We start from the raw sequence: 23,980 nt of genomic DNA on the forward strand, positions 1-23,980 counted from the left end.
TATCAAGTCGACATAATCCATTTCAGTGCCCAGCCATCGCGCAGCTCAATTACAGACACAGCCAGAGGGTCAAGTAACAGCAGGGTCACCATCAGCGGCTCAGAGAGGTACGAGTGTGGCGGGCTGGATCTGATAACATTCCATGCATGTGTTTTCTTGCACCGATCAGCGGAGGTTTGTGGGTGCTGGAAAGAGCAAAGAGTTCATGGAATGACTCACTTTGAGCATATGATATCCCACGGTGCATTTGGACTTGATGAGGACCTGGTGGATCATAGAGTAACCATGGTAACAGTCCATTTCGTGGATGCGGTGTTGGTTGAATTTGGACAAAGACAGCAGCACCCGTAGGGCCAGAGCCTGGGTCTTCTCACAGTCACTCAGCTCCACCGTCTGGAGAGCGCAGACCCGGAGATGAAGGACAGAGGAACACAGGGATACAGAATGGAAGAAGAGAATGTTTAAATGTAAAAAACAAAGGCCGTAATAAAACTATTTCACAGTATTACTGCTACGAATATTGTGCTCTCAAAGATTTGATAATATAAAATTCCAACTTTGTATGTAAAAGTAAAATTAAACCAGTAAAATGTTACCAACTGGCAAGAAGTATGGAGTAAAATTAAAATGAATAGGATTTTTTTTCTCATCCTACACATAAGTGACTTAATTAAGTAAGATGTCTGAATCGGATGAGTGATGTCGCTCGTTAGTTCAAACAAAGTACTTAATTGCATGTTCATTCTTTATAAATAATAGTAAAGCTTTTTCATTACTCTTTTAATCCTATAAATACATGTTCTTGCAGTACTGGTCACATGGAATCAAGTACCTTGATAAAGTTTTTTTAATAGTAAAACAATTATTTAATAATTAATGATTGGTCAATAAAAACAAAACATCAATCAGTGAGACACTATAATTTTCCTATAATCTAATGTGACATTATCAAAATCCCAACAAACAAAGATATTATTTAAATATGATGTTACGGCGCAAAAAAGCTTCAAAACTTTATAATTATTCACTGTTTGGAATTGAATCCTTTCCTTCTCTGTGTAGTTTGTCATCTCAAAAAAAGTCGCAAAATTGACGAGCAGACGTTAATGCAATCAATGTGAGACATTACGATGAACATGTTGTGCAGAACACATCCAGCTAAACCTGAAGCGTTCCAGAAATATCACAACAGGGGGATCATGACCTCGCTGACTCAGCTAGAGTAAAAAACATGGATTGTCCTACCTGTGCGAAGAGGTACACAAAGTTTCCTGTTCCACCGATCTTGTGCAGGACGCTCTGCAGGCCACGTGTTTCCGTGGGGAGAAACGCTCTGAGGAAGTTGGGCTCGAGGGAAACACTGTGCACTTCCTTGGAGCTGAAGGGCCGCTGGGTGACCAGCGTCTTGGCCTGACCCTTGAGCCTGATTACAGGCTCATAGATGGTGTAGACTCGGGGACTGCTGGGAGCGTATACTACTGCTAAGCTCTCCTATACAGGAACATAATACACACAAATATTTTCATCCTGCAACATTTCATTATTGAGTTTGAGGTAGTAAATCTTGTTGAAATCCAATTACATCAAAGCACAGAGGCTGGCTACAATTTCGAGCATGGATTTGGACCATGGTGAGACTTTTTTTAGAACATAAAAGAAATTAAAGCGATGTGGTGGGAAAATCATTGATTATTATTGTCCTACTTGCTTTCCTTTAAATCAGCAGTAACCAACATTGTCGCTTGCATTAATGGTGGAAAAACAATTGCCAGTCTCAATGAAAAAGGTGCAGCTTAACTTCAAAATCTTTTTCCCGTTGGGGGAAAAAAAGGGACTTGTTATCGTCCAGTATCAATAATGACAGCTAATTGGAACGGCACACAACTCCTACACCGTGAAATTAAATAATAAATGGCACATAGGAGGGATTTTCTGTGCTTATAGAGCCCTTACAAAGCACATGTACAATGGAAATATGCATTATATAATGCATTAAATGTGAATACAATAAAAACCTTCACCATAAACAGAGACTTACAACTAAAGCTGTTGTGTCCACGTCCTTATTCTTCATCAGAAGCTCCCTCACATGCTCACACTTCAGGCTTTCCAGAGTAACAAACTTAGAGACTGTCCCACTGGGCTTGCCATACTTGCAGGGCATGATTGAAGTGAGGTCCGGCCCGCTGGTGTAGAGATACAGGGCCTCCTCATGTCCTATTCTAGACCCTGAAATGTAGAGGCAAATAGAATTACAATTACAAGTAATCTCCTCACTGGGTAAACACTTAATGTTTGTTGTTACGGAAGCCCGAAAACACAATTGTCACGGAAAATCCTCCCCGCGAGTTAATGATCCCTATCCTTCCATCAATAACCTATGCAGTAACAACATATGATGTGACGCAAAGCGAGAAGCCACGGTACACCTTGATGTTTTATTTCGTGTCGGCCTGAAACTTTGATGAATCTCTTTTCCGAGAAGAAACTGCTGCCTGCAGCGGTGGAGAGGCTAAGCTTCAGTTAGGTTCACAGATGGGGAGAGATCGCAGAGAGGCCAGCCATTCACAGCCAATTAGAGGCAACAAGAGAAGTATTCAGTTAGCCTCCCCGCGAGAATGCTGAGAATCTACAGCACGCAACGCACCATACCAGCAACGGCTTTCCACAGCCACTAGACTGGTCACGATTCTGGAATACAACCGCACCACAAGAAATGACTGTGCATTTATGTACAGCGCACGTACTGCTTATGAGAGAGAGGCTGGTAATCGGTGTAAGGTGCCACCAGGGAGCAGCAATGCGGTGGAATGGATCAAATTGCATCGTGCATTACAGGAGATTGCACGTACAAATGTAGAAATGTGATGAGCGACCGTCTGGCATTGAGCGTCTAAGAGCTAATGGACGCGCGATTACACTCCCATAAGGAAGGCAGGGGGGTCTTACCATTGAAGAGCAGCACAGTGCCCATGGCCCAGCGTCCACTCTGCGCCAGCGGATCCTCAGAGGACGGCTCACAGTGGCCCAACATGCAGAAGGTTTTGTTGCTGTCTGAAGATAAACTGGACTTTCTTGGAAGGGTGTAGTCCAAAGACACCTCGCATTTCCTGAAACAGAGCGCATGAAAATCTAAGACGAATGTCCACCAGTTTAAACTAAACTTGCTTACTCTTGCTTTTACATGTTCCTCACCTGATGCCACACACCCAGACAACCACGCAGCCGTGGATGTTCTTCTTGCCCTCTGGCTGCTGGGCGTAAGTGAGGCTGAGGTGCTGCCACTGCCCCGGTGCGAGTAGCCCCCCTCCGGAGTCCGCCTGCGCCAGCAGGCCCGCTTTTATCTCATCGTTTGGGTCTATACAAACCCTGGTGGAACAGCACATTAGAGTACGTCAAGGTCCATAAACCACAGGTACTGGAGAAGTAGGAGCCCGTTCTTTCAGGCTCTAGTCTGCACTGGAGCTCACCTGAATGTTAGAGCACCTGTCGAGAAGTCTGCCCACACTTGAAGCATCAGTGCCTTGGAGCCCATAGACAGAATATGGACGAGACCTTCCTCTAGTAATCTCGTCCCAGCCTCAGAGGGGCCATGGTGGGAGTCCGCTGCAGGAGCAGTACTGTCCTCTGGAAAACGACCATGAAGGAATCTTTAGAAATGTTCATGTATTTATCAGCTTTAGGCATAAACATGTCAAATTCAATGGTCTGTGTGTCACCTTTGTCTTTCTCCCCATGCTTCTCCTCCCGCTCTGCCACTCTCAGCCACATAGAAGCGCTGAACCCGCTGGCCATGTGGGGCCAACAATTCTGCCCTACGAGGGGCAAGTGGAGGGGAGCAATGTGCCAGGGAGAGGAGCGGAGGTGGCTTGGTCTGCACTCGGTGTCGCCCTCCCTGCGCCCAGGAGACAGTTTGCCCTTCCAGAGCAAACCAACACTTTTGCCTCCGGCTGCACCGTTTTGTCTGGAGCCAGAGGTCGACCCTCCCGGGGACGAAGCCCCGAGGAGAATTGGGAAGGACAGGAAGTGAAGAGGTTCTATATTCACGTTGGCTTCAACGATTTGAAGGATGCCTTTTAGCAAAATCTCCTGCGGGTAAACGGGCAGTGTATCGTTTTTAGTTTTGATAATGAAACACTAAACAAAGTGAAGCCAACTTATAAGAAAAACAGATGCGCCCATTACTAAGCAGTATATTGGCAGTGTGAAACAGCTGAAAGAGCTCAACATTGGTCAGCCTGAGAGTCTTGAAAAGATGCAGCAAAACATACTTTTTAAAATATAAAATCTTGTGAAGCAGAACAAAGTAAAAACAACAGTAAGTGGCAACTGCAGTCCCTAATGTCTCTCATATTTATAGACGGAAAATAAAGGTCACATGTCATTTTGTTCACATGGTTAAAAATAAACCTCCCTTTTGGGAACCTTCTTCTCAAAGACAAGATGTTAATGATGTCTGCTACCGGATTCCAATTAAACACCGAACGCCACTTGGTAACAAATTGTAGCATCACATCTGCTCTGCACACGCTGGTGTTTCTTGTTTCTAGGATGAAGTGGGCCCACGGGGGCCTTAAGTGTTGATTAGTGTGAAAGAACCAGGAGGTGAGAAGAATGTGACAGGCGTGTCGTTACAATATGTTATTGTTCTTGCCGAAAAAATTGAATAGGCAGACTGTGTGGTCATAAGCTATCAGTGTCAACACCTTGAACGTAAGCCAACAATACACCGATGAAGGACTGATAGAGTTTGCTATTTACAGTAGGTGTGGTCTTCTCCAGGAAGAGGCGAATCAATAGAGCCAGTTCCTCCGCTGTGATTCGCTGGCTCACCATGGCAACCAGCAGCTCCACTAGCACCGTCTGGCAATCTGGATGTAGACCAATGAAGTGCACATTACGTAAACAATTTTCACTCACTTGAGCATGCACAAGAAAGGCAAAAACAGCATCGCTTTTCCCTCAGCAAAAAAAATAAAGACCAAAAAACTTATATAACACCAAATAGGATCATTGTAAATTCTCTTTCAATCGGGTTCTGATTTTCCCAAGAATAACTAAAATGATCCAGATTGAGCATGGCCTTTGAACCCAGTCGAAATGTCAACAGCAGGGCAAGTGAACCAAAATGTTCCCCTTAGATGTCAAACATGAATAATATCCTTCACCGTCATACTAGACTAAAATAAACCAGAAGAAATAACAAACCTGTAAAGGAGGGGTCCGTTTGGCTGAGGATGTTGTGAAAGCCTGAGAGGATGGTTTTGACTCCTCCCTGTGAGGAACACAGCAAGAAGTCAGTCATACATTTCTCAGAGCCCAGTTGAGCAGCAGGACAAACACAGCCTGCCGAGTTGGTAAAGAAGAAACAGCGGCCAGTCTGACCTGGTCGTAGATGAGGGCAGCATTGCGGTGGTTTGCATGGACTGCTGCCAGCAGGCTGTGTAACACATGGCTCAGAACCTCCAGGTCCGGGGAGCCGGTGGCCAGCAGCTTCAGCTCCATCGTGCAGATCTCCGGGAAGAGCAGGACGCCCCCCCTGGTCCCGTCCCCAACAGCCAACAACTCGTGCAGCGCGGCGGACTCCACCTTCGCACCTAGGAGAGCCACACAAAGACACACTTCAAGATGAATGGCCCGCCATGTGGCTTAAGACATTTTCACACCGGCAGGCATTCCCGGCTTCAGCTCCATCCTCCCGAGGCAGCGCTTTAAAATGAAATAGTGCGAGTCCTGTCCTCAGCAGCCCCAGAGTCCCCCTCATGATCTACTGAGCAGCCATGCAGGCTCTCACACAGCTTCTGGGACCAACTTTTGCCGCTTTTTTATAAATAAAGCTTGCTCTCGCCCATGCACTGTCACAAAGTCTGTCTCCATCCAACACTCATCCAAATCCAAAGCACACTGCTGTCAGTAAATAAACAAAAACACCCAGACTGGCATCCCTTAATATCATTTTGCGAAAAAATATGGTGCTTGTGTTTATTCACTTGTTAAATTTGATTGCAGCAAACTGTCAGTTTGTATTTCATTGTCATTTTTCAATGTCACAGTTGTCTTTGACACATTAAGCAAACTGTCACTCAAGCATCACCCAACAAAAATACTTAATGCTGTAACAAAAGCACTGCTGCTATGTCGCTCACTGGCAACCGACGTCTTTGGGGAAAAAAAGAAAAAGAAAAAAAAAAGACTCATTATATTTAATTTAGTCTTCGACAACAGCAACCAGCTGGAAGTGCTTGCTTCGTTTAAATGAAGCATTTCCAAAAATACACCAGGATGCTCAATGAAAAGGAGAGATGGGCTGTTTAATATGTGTGAAACAAACTATTACTGCCTGGGTTGGCATTAATTCAAGTATTTCTCACTTGACAAAACCAGAGTTTTGGGCGGATGCATTTGGTGAGTCAGCTTTGTCTCTGTGTGTTTGATGATGCGTCAACAAGGAAATGGGCCTGTCTGTGTTTGGTGTAAAAGACAAACTTTAATTCAGAAAGTTTGCGGTTTTATTTTTCTGTTCAAGAACTTGTCCTTAATGGGCTTTTTGTAAATTCCTTTCATAGCGAACTCGCACACAATGCATCCTGGTACATGTAGGCACAGCTGACCCTGCTTCACAGCGGGAGACATCGGCTTTCTTGGTCAATATAGTAAGCATTGGGGAATGTTATTGTTCAGTTGAATACATTCACAATCAACACTGGTTGTACATCCACCGAAAAGACGGCAAAGTCTCCCCTTAGGACTCACTGTTTTCCAGGAAGAATGAGGTTTTACAGGAAGTTAAAATCTCCATTTGATGGGGACTTAAAGTCACAAGATCCAGCTCATGAGGCCGCAGACTGCAGTTGCCTGCAGTTGAAAAACGTGAAACAATGACTGTATTCTGAGGGGATAAAAAGGAAAGGGTCTGAAATAATAAGGCCACGTTCTTAACCGGTGAGACCAGAGTGGAAAAACGGAGCTAACGCAAGAGCTGTTATGAAGGGAATAAAGTTCTCAGGCCTGAATCTGCTGTGTCATATGTGCGCAACAACTAGCCACTTATTATTGCAAAATATTCAAACCCAAAGGAGGATGTGTGTTTTACACTGCAGCTTTCTTAAAAACCACGAAGCTGTTTGACAGAAAATTCCTCCAGCTAATGAAAAGAAATGCATTACTGAATATTAATTCAAAAAATGCATGGAGTGATCAATTCAACAGTGGGACAGGCAAGATTTCCCAGGGCCATAAACGACCAGCTCATCGCATCAAGGTTAGTCTGCTGCGTTTAACCAGTCAAAGATCGCTGGGAACAGTCAACGGTAGCTTTGGATCCTTGAGGAAGAGTGTGTGTGTGTGTGTGTGCGGACCTACCCTCTTCCTGCTTGGCCATGTCCTCTGGGTTGCTTTCACTGTCGGCGTCGTAGCCCTCCTCCTCCCCCGGAGGCTTGACGCCACTGCTCTGCCCCTCGTCCACCTCCTCAGACAGATCGCCGGCTGGAACCACTTGGAGCTTCTGGCGGTAGCGGAGTGACAGAGAGGAAGAGGAAGAAAGGGGAAGAGAGGCAAGAAAAAGTCAGAAATTCTAATCACTCACAATCAAAATACGACAGCATCATCGCGCTCGGTCAAGCGGTTGGTTTGGTGGTAGAAGGGATTTCGCAAGAGCTTACCCAAAGCGGCTAGAAAAAAGCCCTCGTCCAAGAATGCTAATGCTAAAACATACTGCGTGGCGAGAAGCGGTCCTATCACTAATCGAGCAAATGAACATCCCATAAAAAAGGTTTACAAGTGATGAGGGGGGGAAAAAAAGTTCAAGAGTTTAGTCATGAGGCAAATATCAGCTGACTAGCAGCCCAGTGCCTCGACGTGAACACTCAGTCATCATGTGTGCAAGAACACACACACACAAGTTTGTGAATTGTTTACTAGTTCAGGCCTACTGTGATACACCTCTATTCCTTTCAGTATAATATTTGGCAGCTTTGATGGTGAAAAGTGGGAGAAGAGAACAATTTAAAGAGCAGTCCTTCAGTGGAGAAAGAAGAGTCATCCCGGGAGCTTCATAGCTCCCACTCGTTACGGTTAAGTGAACATCACACTCTGCTGGGCTCACTGAGAAAGCTAAGCTCCTAGGAAATAGGTAAATCTATTATATGAAAGGCTAAATGAGAAAACACATGAGAGGCCGTGAGAGAGGAAGCACCGACTACCGGGCGGGAAGTCGGTTCTCTTTTTGGAGGGGGGTATTTGTCTCACTTACGAGACAAACCAGAAGCAGTTACATTTCTGGTTGTACCCACAAATGGTCTTGAGAACTATTCATTAACACTCCTGCTAGCGAGTACAGATGACGGCTGCCTAGCGACACGGTGTGACGCTCGGCTGACATTTCCTTTCATTGAACGCTTTGCTCCTAAATGAACGCCGCTGCTGCTCATAGTTTGCTGAGGCGTTCAGCCAGAGAGGCAGCGTGGGGGTGACTGAACTATTTCGGAAAGAAATGAAAACTGCATCAGTTCATATCAGCGGCCAAATGCAGTTTGGTTTGGGCCAAACGGGTTGTTGGATCGCTCTTTCCAGAACTCATCCCTGACACCTTTTACCCGCTTGTTACCTCGTGAATCTGTTTGATGAAAAGCCTACAAAGTAAGAAACCATTTCTTTTTGGTCCTCTTTTCATTATAGAGAAATGGCTTGAGCCCGGAGGCCACCAAGGGGGGCAGGTCACTTTCCAAACGATACAACAGCACTGTGCGACATGGGGAGAAAGCAACAAAGAGGTTATAAAGTTGTTAGTAGAGGAAGCATTTCGTTTTAAGAGAGAAGCGCTGTGCAGCAGCTCAGAAGCAGCAGAGAGCTGCAGAAGAATCAAGTCTCACTGCCCTCATCACCTCAACTCGTCTCCGTACACACAAGCTGCTCAAAAGAAAATTAAAAAGAAAAAAGGTGCAGTAACGTCACTCACAGTTTCTCCCAAGGCAGGACTCACCCTGTCTGGCTTCTCCTCAAGAGGATCAGGACAGGATGATACCTCTGCCAAGGCCACTCTCAGGAGAGAGTCGAACAGAGGAACGGCAAGGTCAGAGTTCACCACCCCGGAGCGAGAGATCTGCTCCCTCACCTCAGTGAGAGTCTTTTCCACCGACTGGAGCTAAAAACCAGAGGAGAGATAGCAGTTTGACTAGAGCCACAATGTGTGTGTGTGTGTGTGTGTGTGGTTAATGCGGTCACAGTATCGGTAGGATATTTAACTACGCACCTGATGAGGAAGCTCGGGCTCCATCCTCTGCAGGGCCGAGTTGGCGCTGTGCAGACAAATCGCCAGCAGGGCCTCGAGGAGACGAATGCTTTGCAGTTGCCACTCTTCCTCCAGCCTCTTTGCCGGATCTTTCTTCCCCTCCGCTGGACGAGTGGCGGCGGCGGCGGCCGAATCGCGAGCCGCCTCCCCCGGGCCCGGTGAGGCCGCTGCGGACTCAGAGCTGCCCTTGCCCTTTCCGTCCCTCTTTTTCTTGGCTTTCCCGTCCTTGGCCTTGCAGGAAAGCTTCTGGATGACCATGGCCACGAGGCGCAGGCACACCTCCAGTCCTCCGAGGCGGAAGAACTGCCTCTGAAACAAGGGGCTGGCCATGTAGACCCAGCGGCACGCCGACCACACGTCCGCGGCGCAGCGCAACTGCTCTCTGGAGGGCAGGGCCACGCAATCCGGGGACAGGTAAGGCAGCCGCCCGCCCAGAGGCTCGCTGGCCGTGCTGTCGTAGCCGGACGTGTCCTCGGACTCGTTGGCCGAGTCCCGGTCGGAGTCGGCCTCTTTGCTGACGCAGAGGAAGGCCACGCACAGGAAGAGGTTGATGACGCGAAGGTGGGTCTCCGCCCCGCGACCCTGTCCGCTGCGGCTCGTTTGACGGGGACACGCCTCCTTCAGGCCTTCGTAGAACTTACTCAGGCTCTGCGGGCCCTCTCCGGCCCCTCGGAACCCCAGCTCCTCGGCCAGGCCCAAGACGGCCTCCCTTTCCTCGGCGTCCGCGCTCTCCAGCTCCTGAAGCGCCCCGTCAGCCTGCTGGTGCCCAACGCCTGTTATCAGGGTCTCAAAGACCCTCAGGGCCAAAGAGCGGGTCTGGTCGAGGTAGACGAGCTCGGTCACCTGATTGAGCCCGTTGCAACTGACGAAAAGGTCTCTGATCACCCTGAAGCAGACAAGATTAGAAACTCAACATGACACAAAGTCAATATAAATACAGGCAGTTAGCACAACTTATAATTCAACACTATAATACAGAATACCATTGATTTACTCAAGGTAGGGCAGGTGAAACACAGATTTCCGGGAAAGGAGCCATATGGTGACAGAGGGAGAGAACTGCTCACTTTTAAAGTCTTCCAGCAGTGAAAATAGATGGCAGCACTCTGTGTAATGTACCAAACTAGTTAATCAGAGGCAAAGCCACTGGCTCCACACAGGACCCGTCACACTCCTTCCTCCACTGATTCCATTTCCTCCCATCGAGATGCAGATAAGATTTCCCTCAAGGCACAACAGCTCCTTTAAATATATTACTCAACATAACATGACAAATTAACTGTGCATTTGCTTAGTTAAGTGCTTTTATGTTGTGCGTACACTTTACTGATCTACAAACGCACATGTCCGTCACCCTGTGTCAGCAGTTATTTCACGTTTATTCAGCAAAACAAAGCTGACCTTTTACTTTATTAAATGTGTCTTGAACACAGGCTACTGAGGTGGAGATAAACAATGACTTACGCTCCCACAATGTTGGGTAAATTACCGTAAAGATGAATGTGCCACCTCTGAGTGAAGGTTAAATCCACACTTGGTAAGAGAGAACACTGATGATGAGATGTGCTGACATTAAACACCGACTGGAAACCAAAACACTTTCATCCCAGCGTGGGATTGTTTACACACTACGTGAAGGAACTGAAACAAATGTTCGATTAAAGCTCTGAGCTCAGTGCACGAAATGTGTAAATTTAATAAATAATAACCTCGCTGCTGTTTTTCTCCAAACCCTCTCTCTAGTCTTCCTCCAAATCACTGTAGAGTTAATTAATTCTGCTTTTTCAGAACATCATTAGTCGTGTGCAAGTTCACCCCAATGACTTTGCATTAGACTGAATATTTGATGCTCTCATCTGCGAAGATGTGGTGTTCTGTATGCAGAGCGCAAGCTGATGAAGAAGGTTGGATGTTAGAGGACGTGCAGCTTTGAGAAGAAGGATGCTTTAATATCAATTCTGTACCATGTAGCTTCTCCACTTCGGTTTGGGCCAAACGGTGTAAATGTTTGAGTGGACTGCAGGTACCAAATCTGTATTTAGCTCAGAGTCTCCCATCCTCGTACTCACTGGCCGTGATATGAACAAAGCAAGAAGTTATTCATGTAGGCTACAGTGGAGATTAGGTTACCGTCACTTACAAGGCTTACAACTGAACCTGGAGATAATTTGGCTAAATACGCTCCCTGATTAGGATGAATCTTCAGTTTAGAGACATAAAGCTGACTTTTGTTTAACAGTTTGGAAGAAGGCCGTATATTCTAACTCAGTGACTAAACATACATTAAGATGGGAGCTTAGCAGTAAGCATTGTTCTACAAGTCATCCTTTTCTTGATCGTGCCTTGTTGTAAATATAGCTTTTCGGTTACCTTAATAAATAAAGTGTTTTCATTCGTAACACCGGTTATATTTGAGCACTTTGTGTGTGGCCTGAAGTTTAAATTAAATGGTGCTATTGTGATGAAAAAGATTAAATATAAATGTTTTAAATATACTGTAGAGCGGAAAATGTAAAGCTTATTATACATAAATTTATGTTTTGCTGCGACCATTTGGCACCTAATCCGTACGTTTTTATAAAGGTCGACGCCCTAAAAAACGTAACTACTTTTGTGTCCATCTATAAATAACATTTGAGGGAAATCTTACCAATAAAGAGAGAACTATCCAAATATAAAACTTGTGTATACGGTCATGGGCAAAAGGACATACAATTGTTTCTAAAAAGGGTCACATGGCAAACACCACGGCTTTGAATGCCAGTCAGACCTTCAGAGAGCCGAACCATGTACTCAGCATTTTAATATGGAAACCTATATATATATATACAGCATATATATATATATATATATATAATATGGAATGCCCACTGCTGACGGCCCGCCTCAAAGTACCCATCCATCCATTTTTTCATTCACTCTGATTCGGTTATGGGTCGCATGGGGATTCAACCTATCCCAGCATGCATTGAGGCAGGAGCCGGTATATATAGAAAGACTACAAAGTGATTCGCACATCTGGGAAATATCTGAGAACTCAATATTCAACCAATAATACACTATTTAACACAGTAAAATACCAATTCAATGTGCCTGGACAAATACCACAAGCATCTGATTTAGTCAAGACCACTGGCCTCGTCACAGTGTTACATAAACACTAATCGGCCATCTGTCACTCAGTGTACAATGCTGCAATAAATGATTGATTAGTATCAATTAGCAATGAGCTGGATAGACAGATCGAATGACAAACCATGCCCAAGTGGATTAGGTGTCTAAATTATATTCGCTTTGTGCGGTAGAATAAAAAAGGAGTGGATTCTTTTTTTGAGTGAGGAAAAACACCCACCTGCTCTCACATAAAGAAATAAAGCATTGTTGATGCTTTCGCACATTTGCTTAACTCAAGAACCGCTCACAGGAAAAATTATTTTTACCTCAGAAATAAAATTCAAAATGCAATCCAATACCACCAGGTATTAAATCAACCACCAAAGAACAGAGAAATGTGAAGCGCTCACCTTGATTTGAGAAGGGCAGGTAACGTTTGCAGGTAAATGAGCAGCACCTCCACGGGCAGGCACTGGCTGTGATAGCTGCAGACTTGGGAGCAGACCGTGGACACCCCCAGCTGCTGGGCATGGTGGGCCAGCTCTACCCCTCTCTGCAGCACAGGGTTGAAGATGTGCGTGTAGAGCTGCCACTGCACTATAGCGTTGCCCCTCAAGGTCAGGTGGCACACATGGCCAGCTATCTGCTGACTCAGCTGCCGGTCCTCACCAAAAACCAGCTCCTGATAGGCCTCCAGAGCATTCCACTTCCACAGCATGTCCTCCTCCCCCCCCCCACTGGGCAGGATACCCTGGGAGCGGTAGCACAGGCTGGTGAAAGCGGCTGAAGGTTCCCCGTGCTGCAGCGTCTCCTCCAGGCCTGGCAGCTGGCTGCTGTCCAGAGTGCAGATGTTACAGGAGGCCAGCTTGGCTCTCTCCGAGGGTTGCCCCCCGCCGAGCTGGTCTAGGATCAGTCTGCCCAGGACACTGAGAACATGGGACTGGTAACTGCGCAGACCTGGTGCTTTGAAGGCATGCAGCAGGGGCCCTACCACCGAGCAGGGGTCCATGCAACAGCAGATTCCGACAACCTGCACCCCGGCCAGGACCTGCAACACAGCGGGCCCACTGGGGGACAATCGCTGCAGGAGGCGCAGACATTGGTGAGCGCAGGCAGCCAGGCAGCAGCAGCGCTCGGGGTAACGCACCGCGTCGCCCTCCGTCCCGTCCTTGCCTTCGCCGTCCTCTTCAAAGGGGTTGCGCCTGGCGGCCTGCTTGAAAGCGGACACAGGCAGACCCGACAGGTCCCGGTGGTGATGCAGGAAGTGGGAATATTCGCAGCGACGGTGGCGTCGTCTGGCGCACACCGACTGATGCAGCTGCTCCGACTTTGCCTTCTTGACCGCACTGATGATCTTAAAGATTCCCGCGATGAGACCTCGCAGCCTCTCTGCAGCCTCGCCGCCCACTTCAGAGTCCCTGGCCCTGCCGAGTCCCTCCAGCCGCAGCACCGTGGCCTCAAACAGCTCCAGGCCGCGGTGCTGGACGAACTCGTGGATGAGCTCCAGCGCCTGGCTGAAGAAAAAGGGGTTGGGCGTGGAAGCCTGCAAGCAACCCAGCAGCACTTGTAGCACTCCCTCCAGAAGCTCCGGCAGAAGAAGCGCCCTGTGGCGATAGCGGGAGAATGAAAAGTCATCCGTGACCTCCTGCAGGGTCTTCTTATGCCGAGGGGCAAACGGGTCCCTCTGTCGGTCCAAGCAGCTTCGGATTTTGAGGGTGGCTCTCAGCAGGTCCGTCAGGCTGCGTCTCAGGCTGTCCGGGAGGGTTTCACTCTGACTCACGTCCACCGACATCAAGTGCAGGATGGTGCGCAGGAGCATCCTCTGGACCAGTGCAATGGGCTCCTCCGTCCAGCCTCCAGCAAGCTCCTCTGCCCCCGTTGCTCCTCCACCGCCTCCCCCCGGACCACAGCAGTCTCCAAACTCAGTCAGGATTTCAGTGAGAGTAGGTACGACACTGACCGCCAGGCCAGGGTTGTGGTTGATGCTCATGTCAAACTTACAGACCTTCTCCAGCAGGGAAAGCAACACGTGGCAGAGATCAAAGGGAGAGTTTTCCATGCGGTTGAAAATTGATATTGCAGCCGGGTCCGTCAGGGTTTCGGTGTCCACCCTCTGGGACCCCGGGGGTCGGGGGTGCGGGTACGGCGCACTCATGCTTTCTGCGGCGGCGGCGGCGGTGGACGTTAACTGTGAGGCCTCTGAGCGGTGATGCTGACAGCTCACCCGGATGGCGGAACCATGAGACCTGCGGCTCCTTGCACCGCCGGGGCCCGGGGCCGCTTTGTCTTCGGGGTTGGCTTCTGAATCCGATGTCGAAACCTGGGAGCGCCGAGCATCCTTTACAGAGTATCTCTGCGCTGTTCTGCGTGACCTGCGCGACTTCCAGGTGCCGCTGCTGACGCGGGATCGCTTCCAAGAGTTCTGTTCATCTGCTGCAGCCTTCTGTCCCGCTCTGAGAGGGGCGGCCTTCACCTCCCGGCTCAGGAATACCTCCAACAAGGACGGCAGCGTGAAATCTGTCGGCATAAAGAAATCGCTCAGTTTCAATCTGGAGATTCATGAAGGACTTAATACAAAATGTAGCTCAAGACAAAATACTAGTATTATTGGACTATTATTATTATAAACAATGAACAATGATACTATTGTTTTCTGAGGTGACAGTATTAGATTAACAACAGGTGTCGCATTTTAGGTCACATTTTTAAGAATTGAGATTTACATTAGCATAGCATTATATTTTAGTATATTATATATTAGTCTGGTTGTCCAAATGTGCCTGTTATGCACCAACCACCATGTCAGATTCCTTGTATGTCTGACATATTATGGCAATAAAGGTTTCCAAATTCCTGATTATTCATTTTTTATTCTGTAAGAGGAGTAACATAAAGCTCAGCTGCATGTCCACAGCCCTCCTGGGTTTGTTAAAAACACACTCAGTGAGTAGGAATTAATTAGAGTAAAAATGTCTCAGGTCCGTGTTAGCTCGGATCAGCAGTGCTGTACTAAATGCCAGTGTCATCCTGAGGTCACAAGCCTCTGCAACGCTTACTCTCCTGTTGTGTAACTGGCTGCTTGTGTTTGTAAGATGTGGCTCAAAAGAGACATTTACTACAAAGCTAAACCACAATCCATCCATTACCAAATGAGCACAGTACACGGTTTAGCGACTTAAATACATATAAAATGAGTAGTTCGATGAGAACATCACAAATAATATTCACAGTGAAAAGCTATACGCACACATTGCACTGCTTTCACACAAACCCACTAAAGATGCCAAAACATGGCTTGATCTGAATAATTATGATTAAAGACTGAAGATGAAGCAAATGTATAATTGAACAAAGCTGTGGAACAGTTTCTTGCCTGTGAAAGGAAAAAAAAGGTCGTACAGTTTGCACATCTAAGAGAACTTAAATACAAAGCAAATTCCCCCCTAATAAAACACAAGTATGTGAATTACAAAGCAGGATTAAGAAGTATTCATGTGCAAGTGTGGTGTGAGGAATGTGCTCCTAAATGAAGAAGTGAATGTTACATACATTAGTATCAGTGCGTAGTGTTTGTGGGGAAACCTACCTGGGGCTTTTTCCTCCTGAACGGGGATCTTCCAGACGAGTGGTAACAGAGACAGCAGCAGAGTGAGCAGCTCCTCCCGGCAGGTCAGTTCCTGAGGGCGCGACAAAACAAACTGAGCTTCCCTGGGAAGGTTCCCCGCCCCGCTCGCTTTGCTCACACACCCAAGTCACACCCGCCCGCTCCCATCAGGATCAGCTCGGTACGAATGTCCCTTACTACTAAGGCACAAGGACAATTTAGCTATTTTAAGATTAGCTTTCACTCTGAATTTAACGGTTTTCCCAGAAGTGTTTTACTCCAGGAGGTGTTTATTTGTGAAAATTTAGTCTGCTCGTTAATTAGTCCTCAGGGAAACGTGTACGGAAACAATGTGGCAACTACACGACAGCCTGGCTTCCAAGATCTGAGGGATCTCATGTCTACCCAGGGCATACTTCACAGCAGAGAGAAAACCAACTCCATCATGTGTTAATTAAAAAGAACAAGCTACTCCATCATGATTCATGTATGAATTAAAAATGTTGAGCTTGTGATGAGAGCATTCACTGCAAAATAGACTAAATATGCTGTGCAGCTCCTCCATGGTCACTTACAGATATCTAATAGCAGTATATTGACCAATGGTCCTTATGGTTTTTAAAGAGGCAATAAGGGAGGCGAGCTGGAATCAAACAGGAAATATTATAGTTAAATGGCACGTGCTGCGACCATTCGGCTACCTAGGAGATTAAATACAATATTGTATCTGTACATAGCACGATGTTTAACTGATGGTCACAGAAATGACCTAAAAGCTCGCTTGGCAACCAGTAAAAAGCTAAAAATCCACCAATGTATATATCAGTCTGGAAGATGGATTGGTGCGTCTCCGACTCTCAGCCCCTCGGACTGTATATTAACAGCTTTTAATGCCATGCATTTGCATTTTTAATTATTCAGTCAATGAAGTACCCTGAGATGACAGTTGCCTGACATTCAACGCTTGGTCAGTGAAAAGACATGAACACATATCCCTGACATTCACATTACAAAATGGATCTTCATGTAATGTTCGAACGGCACCAGAGGAATACGGTTTATGTGAGGAGTCATTTTACTAATGTGAAGAATAAGAGGAAAGTGAATCTGTGTGAAGTAAATAGACCACCCAACTTAATATTCATTATCTTCTTAAATCAAACATGATTTTGGATTTGAAACCACTTTATACAAACCCAAGTGCTTAATGACCACAAATAATTACTACTAAAGGCTTGGCTCCATCCACTCAGACACACACAGCCGTAGCGTGTAATAAAACACCAGCACGAGAACGCATGGCAATTCAGTCCTGAAGGCTCCTATTAAAAGGAGAAAATCTAATGAAATATGTGATATTTGCTAAAGGGTATCAATAACACGAGGCATACCGACACACAGGGTCACACTGGTCACGTTATAATATCTCATTCAATAAAGCATTTGTTACTTCAAGCCTTCAAGGATTACAAACTTCTTATTGAAAAGACTGTTTGGCGCTAAAATAGCTTAAATTGGTAACACAAACCGTCCCCCTGTAGCCAAGAAGACCTTTTGAAGAGGCATTTGAAGAGGCATCCGTGCCTGGTGGATTGTCCGAATGCCATTATTACTTAATTAGTCCACCTCTATGGCTATGACACTCTATAGCATTCTCTCAGCCCATGCTTTCAGTGAATTACACATCGACACCATGTCTGACGCCAAACCTCAGAGGTCTTAGAACTCTCGGCTCTGCTTTCATGGATTCTGACCTTTTATGTGCAGAGCTGGACATGTCACATGATACAATTCACCCTAGAAAGGAACATGTACTAAACTATTACAAGACCCGCAAAAACCCTCACAGAAGAGATTAATTCACAAACTCAGCGCGTCCACTGAATCTGAACAAGGCAGAATAGACACTGGGTTGACAGAGCAAACAATACCTGCTTCTGTGAAGACCCTCCCGCCATTTAACGTGAGCTCACAAATCACCACCCTTCTTTGCATTAAACAAACGTTATCTATGCTGAAGCTTAGTGCGGCCAAGTGTTCTGTGAGGATGTGCATCGCCGTCAACGTCCTGCACCCAACGGCAGCAGAACAGACCGACTTTCTGCAATCAATCACTAAATCAAACAACCTGTGGCCATTGCAGAGCTCAGTATCTCCTTATATATGAGCCACCTTCAGGCCTCTGTAAATAACCCCCTGGAATCTAAACCAGAATAATACCAGTAACACTAATGTAGCCTGATCTTTATCTGTGATTGTTGCAAAAACCATTATAAATGTTCTGAAAAATTATACGATGACTGCTGTTGAATGGGTTTGCACATCAGCATCAACAAACAGCACAAGGTAGAAACCAACTTTCTGCCATCAATCAGAAGATCAAACAACGTGCTCATTTCCTTTAAGATCTTATCATCTGCAAACTGTACAATCACCAGCGATACAGAGAGGAGGCCCAGCTGGCCGCTAAACACATACATGCAGGATATATACAGTATAATAATGTGAAAAATGGAATGCCAGAAGGGCATCAAAAGAAGTGAAGTTAGATCTGGTGACGATGTAAACCTTTAAATACACAGTATGTCCTAGATGTTTTGCTGATTCACTCTTAAATACATTTTTAATCTTACTATCGGCTACTATTTTAGCACAATTATATTTATTTTATCAAGCGTTATACTGGATCTCTTTTGCTAACTCTATTTGCAATTTCCTTTTGATGATTAGATACGACGCAGCGTTAGCTCATGTGCGGAAATATACTTTGGTCAAGATTGATGATGAAGTACATGAAGTACAATCTGTAACTAACAGCTGTGGCCTAAAGGTCACGGTCAATATTACTCAAAATGACAACAGCTGAAACTCTAGTTTTCGATATCACTCGTCCTGTATGATGTGCTCTCAAGGGGATGAAGAGTGAATGTCCTCACCTGGTCAATGATGGAGTCCAAGGTGCTGAGCAACAGGAAGCCCCGCCCCCTGACCAGGTACTCTCCCAGCGCCACCATGTGACTCTCCTCCTCATCCTCCTCCCGTGCCTCCGCTCTCTGCGCCACCGCACTGCACAGCTGATGGACGTCAGTCAGGAACTCCCTCGCCAGGGTGTTACTGGCCCCACTCATGTCTGAGCTGCAACAGAAGAGAGCAGACATCGTGACCCGGACGGGACGACCTCCAGGTGTCCGGATTGTAACTTTTAGGAGAGAACGTGTGGGTCCTGACTGGCCCATAAACACACTCCTTAAGTCACAACGTGGGATAATGAGGTTGTCATTCATGAGAGGAACCAATACATATGATGTTATGTTTGGGTAGCTTCAAGAGGTTTTAATACAGTTATACAACCCGCTATCTTATGAATATCAAGTCCCATACTTTGCTTCTTCTTATTCAACTCCTAATAGGTACGTTCTTTTGGCAGTTAAGGAAAACCAAAACAGATGTGTGTAAATGGAGGCTACTGAGGTTCACATTGTCAATAAAACGAAATGACCACACGTAGCCTGTGATCCTTGAGTGCTTATTGAGAATAAGAGACACCTCCTCGCAGCTTTTTACAAAGGATTCCTTTTGCAATATCATATCGAGAAGAAAGGCCAAATATGAAACAAACGGTTTTGTAAAGACAACGCAACAGTTTCTTTGGGATTGTATCTTTAACTGTACTAATGTGATGAAGCATAACGCAGAAGTTTCTCCACAGTGGTCATTCCGCTGCGTGATGTGACGTGAACGCCTGGATGTGACCTAAGACACCAGTACAGTGAGATTCAAGATGAATGCGAGGGAAGGTTTGGTGATGCCTGGATCATTGAGGTGTTCCAAGTAGGCCTGTGCCTGCCACAACCACGCGTCCCTCTAAATGTATCTGACATGTTCACCCTTCACCGTGGAAGACAACCCCCCCCCCATCCCCCCCTTACAGGGCAGCCCCACTGACACAGCTCCACAGGAAGTAACAACATCACGACTGATCCCTGCAGACAGCAACCAGAAGTGCTGCCTGACACAAACCTACTACTCAATACCAACAGGATGTCCTGCGTAGAGGAGTGCTGGGTTAATGAAATCTAAAAACAGGTATTTAAGTTTAAAAAAAAAAAAAGCCAACTTCTTACCAAATGTTAGCGGGCCGAGCGGATTCCTTGCAGTCATCCTGCGTTCGCTCCCAGCATGACTGCAGCTCTACAGGCAGTATCTGCATACCTCCTCACACGACTGCTGACTGAATTTTTTGTGCTGCAGCACAAATTCCATTAAATTGGAATTTCAAATGGAAGCTTTCCAGATACGCAGCAGATCAGCGTATCACATGAAAGCATGTGATGTCACATGGCAAGGGGGGTTAGGGGGGGGGGGGGCGGGGTTTGCCCTCGGGAATACCGACGAGCCCCCGGTGGCCTGTGTGAGACCTCTGTTGTCCGCCGCGACTCACAGAAACAGTCTTTGTTTTCTGCACTGCGATTACTGTTTTGGGATTTTCTTTTTTTGGGAACAAACTACGAGGACCAACTGGGAGAAGCACCAAGAAGAGTCAGGCGTGAGGAAGCGCTTGGTACTCCATCGGTAGTGAGAGATGAAACCCAAGGATCGAAGGCACAGTTCACTCCAACCCACTCTTCATCTTCCTCATTTATTCGAAAGCAAGTTCAACAACACAAAACCACAGAGCAGAACATACAATCCCTAAATAACCCCTGACAGGAAACAGGAAACGAGCATTCAAATGACCGTGTTTTTATTACATTTTATATATATATATATATATATATTTGTATTTGTAAGGTAATGGCTAAAAAAAAAGTTTTTAGCTCATGCAAGTTAATTGAACATTTTGACTACCTAAAAACTTATTTTTCAGGGTTGAGTTGCAGTTTTCTAAGACTCAAGGCTTCACTGGGACTGCGTCCACTTCGTTCATAGTTGGTCTACATTTGGGAGAAGGATGCGGTCAAACAGGTATCGGAGAGTAAACTGTGGACACCTTTCCTATTGGGAGCTTGTATATGTTGCATACATTTGCTACATTGTCTGGTGATATTGTAAAATATTCTTATCAGTATCTGGATATGAGTAGTTGAGCCATAGTGACATGGTCTAATGCTGGATTGTCATGTGAATCAACTGCTGCAGTGTTTCAAAAAAAAAAAAAAAAAAAAAAAAAAAAAAAGTGTTTACTGACACAGTGTAGAATTCAAACTCACCATGATAATTCAGCTTTAGTCTGGGCGGAACATGAAGGCAGCTTATTTAGGTCACAGGTCACTCTGAAACAGGCTAAACGCACATATAGGAGACCTCAACCTGCTACGTTTGACTTAACATTTAAAAATGACCATCATTTAGAACAAAGCCAGTGTGTGTGTGTGTGTGTGTGTGTTGCATTATCCAACACACACATTTGGCGGGAGAAACGTAATACAAAAATGTGCATGGAAACTATTGAAAAGCATTCTCAATAATGTTGATTCAACATCGTTGCACGACCATCTGCAAAGTTGTGATATTTCTTCATCACAGCAACTACGGACCTAGAAATAGGAATAATGCTTTTCATTATATTATTATGCCCCAAAAGACTGAGAAGCTTATTGGGATGATGTTATTGTTATTATTTAGATGTTGTTTACACCAACTGAGTAGAGGAGAATATTTGGTGTATTGTACTATTTGTCTGATTAATTTAAATCGGTCCCTTGGGACTGCAATGAGTTGCGATGGAATTGCTGTAGATGACAATGTAACCCTTTGTGAACGCTAAGTGATGGCAAAGGAACAGCTTTCATTTATATCCTCCTCACAAGAGCTCTGCAAACCTCAAACCTGCTGTTTAAAAAGGTCTGAAGCGTCCTTGTCCTTAATATCAATTAACCTATGGTCACATTCCTCCAAAAATACCCATGCTGAAAGACTTTTCCTTTTATAAGCATTAACAAACTTACAAACAATGCTATACCATCATAAAAGATCACAGCGGCTGTATATTCACAGTTTAGGGATTATGTGATCCGTTTCCACAACACCTGTTAGTTAAGGGCTCTATTATTGCAGATAAAAGCTCCAATGATTTAAAGTGGAGAACTTTTAACGGCTGATCTCACAGAGCGAAACCTTGAACTGCCTTAAACTCGTCTTTCGACAAGGACATTATTTCAGGCGTTTTTACTAAAACCCCATTTAAACGAGGAATTCAGGAATGCTAATGCACTCACTTAACTCTAGTGTTTGTCTGAGTGTGTGCGTGTGTGTGTTTGTCACCTATTTAAACTGAACAGAATACAAACAAAAGGCCCTAGAGGTACTCATCCATATGGAAATCTATGCAGCAACTCCCAAGCGCTAATACACCATGATTACATGAAGTCTGCTACCTCGACTATCGCGGTGGGACATGCAAATGATGAAAATAAATCCATCACTCCTGCAGTTACTTTTCTTTTGCAAAAGACCAATGGAACTGCACTGTTCTTCAGTCATGGAGCCAACGCCTCACTCCTTGCTCCATCACAAAACCGGTTAAGGGGGGGGTCAAACAGTGAGGATGCCTACCAGAATTTCAGTGCATCTTTGCCGTCGTTGGGGTGCCGCTGCGCGTAGTGGAAGAGACAAAGGAAATTCTCCAGACACTGAAGGCTGACCTGAGGAGAGACAAACGAGTAAGAACCCATGGATCAGACCCAGCGTTATTATCACGGGACATTGAATAGGACAAATGCACGACACAGAAAAGGTAACCTTCCAATTGATAACCCATTATGACATTACTCTCAATGATGTGATGTGACGGAGTCGTCTTATATGATGGTGCAGCCGATTAGACCGTTATGTGGAACTATTGCTCCAATATGGATTTATCGGGTCAGGAGCAGCGCTGGGTGTCAGTGTGGTGACACACTTCTCCTGCACTGCAACATAAAAAGCCCTCCTTTATTCTTCATTCTTCTTTAAAATGACAATATGTTCAGTTCCCACAAACAAAAAGATCTCAATCTCAAATATTGCATTTTTTTTTTTTATCTCCGAAAGAACTCAGCCATCCATGTGGAAAGCAAAAGCTCATTACTTTTGAACAACAGCAACTCATCTTACACATCGGCAACAAAATAATAACAACACCGGAGAATCCCTGATTCTGGGAAAACAAAGGTCATATCAAGTTGAGATCTGCACTCGGGTCGGAGTCCGACCATGAGCCAACAGAAAGGAGAGAAGCCAGCTGAGACAGTGTGCTGAGATCGTCCCGGCAGGCGCTCCGGTCTCTAAGCAGCGCGCCGCCTCCCCTCATCGGACACCGCTGACTGGACCCGTTCAGGAGACACTGATGTCTGCGTCACTACCGTTAAACACAGCGTGACCGACAGCGGCCATACTGCTGTATGATCAGCACTTGTTAGAAAGGTTTGCTTAAAGAGGTCCACTATGAAGATGGGTTTCTTAGTCAATAGCTGCACTTTGTTGCACAAAGTCACATACCAATATCAAAATGTTCCTAATTTTCAAATTATTAGCAACTGTTGTGACTAAGAAACCTGCTAGAAAGCTAAAAAAAAGTTCAAAGAATTCATACATTGGATTTAAACATGTTTAACAAAAAAGGATAAAAACACATTCTAGTTGAGGTACAAAACAAAACCATAACTTCTGTCCATTTAAAAGACATTAAAAGCTCCTTTAAGTCCTCTGAATAAAAAAAAAAACTAGTCAAAGATTATACTGTTGTACAAATTGAGTGTACTTCGCCCCGATGAGTCACAGTGACACCAGCTGAAAATAATTTTGCTAAAAATGAAACCGAAAGCAAATGTCCCTTTAAGAGTATAGTTAGTGTTTTTTTATTATCTTCTGACCGCTTTAAAAGCCGCTTTTAGCAGACTCTCACGGCCAGGAGGGGAAGGGGGGGGGGGGTCCCACCCGTGTGTCGTTAATTGTGAGTCAACTTCCTTGCGTTACAACTGACAAAGCAGGTT

At 45.5% G+C, this 23,980-nt stretch overlaps 1 protein-coding gene across 5 annotated transcripts in view; it reads right to left on the reverse strand.

Moving 5' to 3' along the window:
* The window catches only part of lyst (lysosomal trafficking regulator), a 48,095-nt gene that overhangs the window by 17,227 nt on the left and 6,888 nt on the right, over positions 1-23,980 (reverse strand). For 4 of the 5 annotated variants that reach the window (XM_037465253.2, XM_062566432.1, XM_037465254.2 and 1 more), the window contains 17 exons: positions 22,563-22,651; positions 18,944-19,142; positions 15,990-16,080; positions 12,814-14,920; positions 9,251-10,175; positions 8,957-9,142; positions 7,363-7,504; positions 5,386-5,597; positions 5,209-5,275; positions 4,762-4,871; positions 3,720-4,089; positions 3,471-3,627; positions 3,196-3,369; positions 2,950-3,110; positions 2,039-2,229; positions 1,246-1,491; positions 220-393 (listed from right to left, as the gene is read on the reverse strand). In XM_037465253.2, the coding sequence (XP_037321150.2) occupies positions 220-393; positions 1,246-1,491; positions 2,039-2,229; positions 2,950-3,110; positions 3,196-3,369; positions 3,471-3,627; positions 3,720-4,089; positions 4,762-4,871; positions 5,209-5,275; positions 5,386-5,597; positions 7,363-7,504; positions 8,957-9,142; positions 9,251-10,175; positions 12,814-14,920; positions 15,990-16,080; positions 18,944-19,142; positions 22,563-22,651 (5,601 nt within the window). The remainder of the gene's footprint in view (positions 1-219; positions 394-1,245; positions 1,492-2,038; positions 2,230-2,949; positions 3,111-3,195; positions 3,370-3,470; positions 3,628-3,719; positions 4,090-4,761; positions 4,872-5,208; positions 5,276-5,385; positions 5,598-7,362; positions 7,505-8,956; positions 9,143-9,250; positions 10,176-12,813; positions 14,921-15,989; positions 16,081-18,943; positions 19,143-22,562; positions 22,652-23,980) is intronic. The other variant, XM_037465256.2, reaches the window with a different exon arrangement.

This window comes from Pungitius pungitius, chromosome 13 (genome assembly GCF_949316345.1).
Source record: "Pungitius pungitius chromosome 13, fPunPun2.1, whole genome shotgun sequence".
NCBI lineage: Eukaryota > Metazoa > Chordata > Actinopteri > Perciformes > Gasterosteidae > Pungitius > Pungitius pungitius.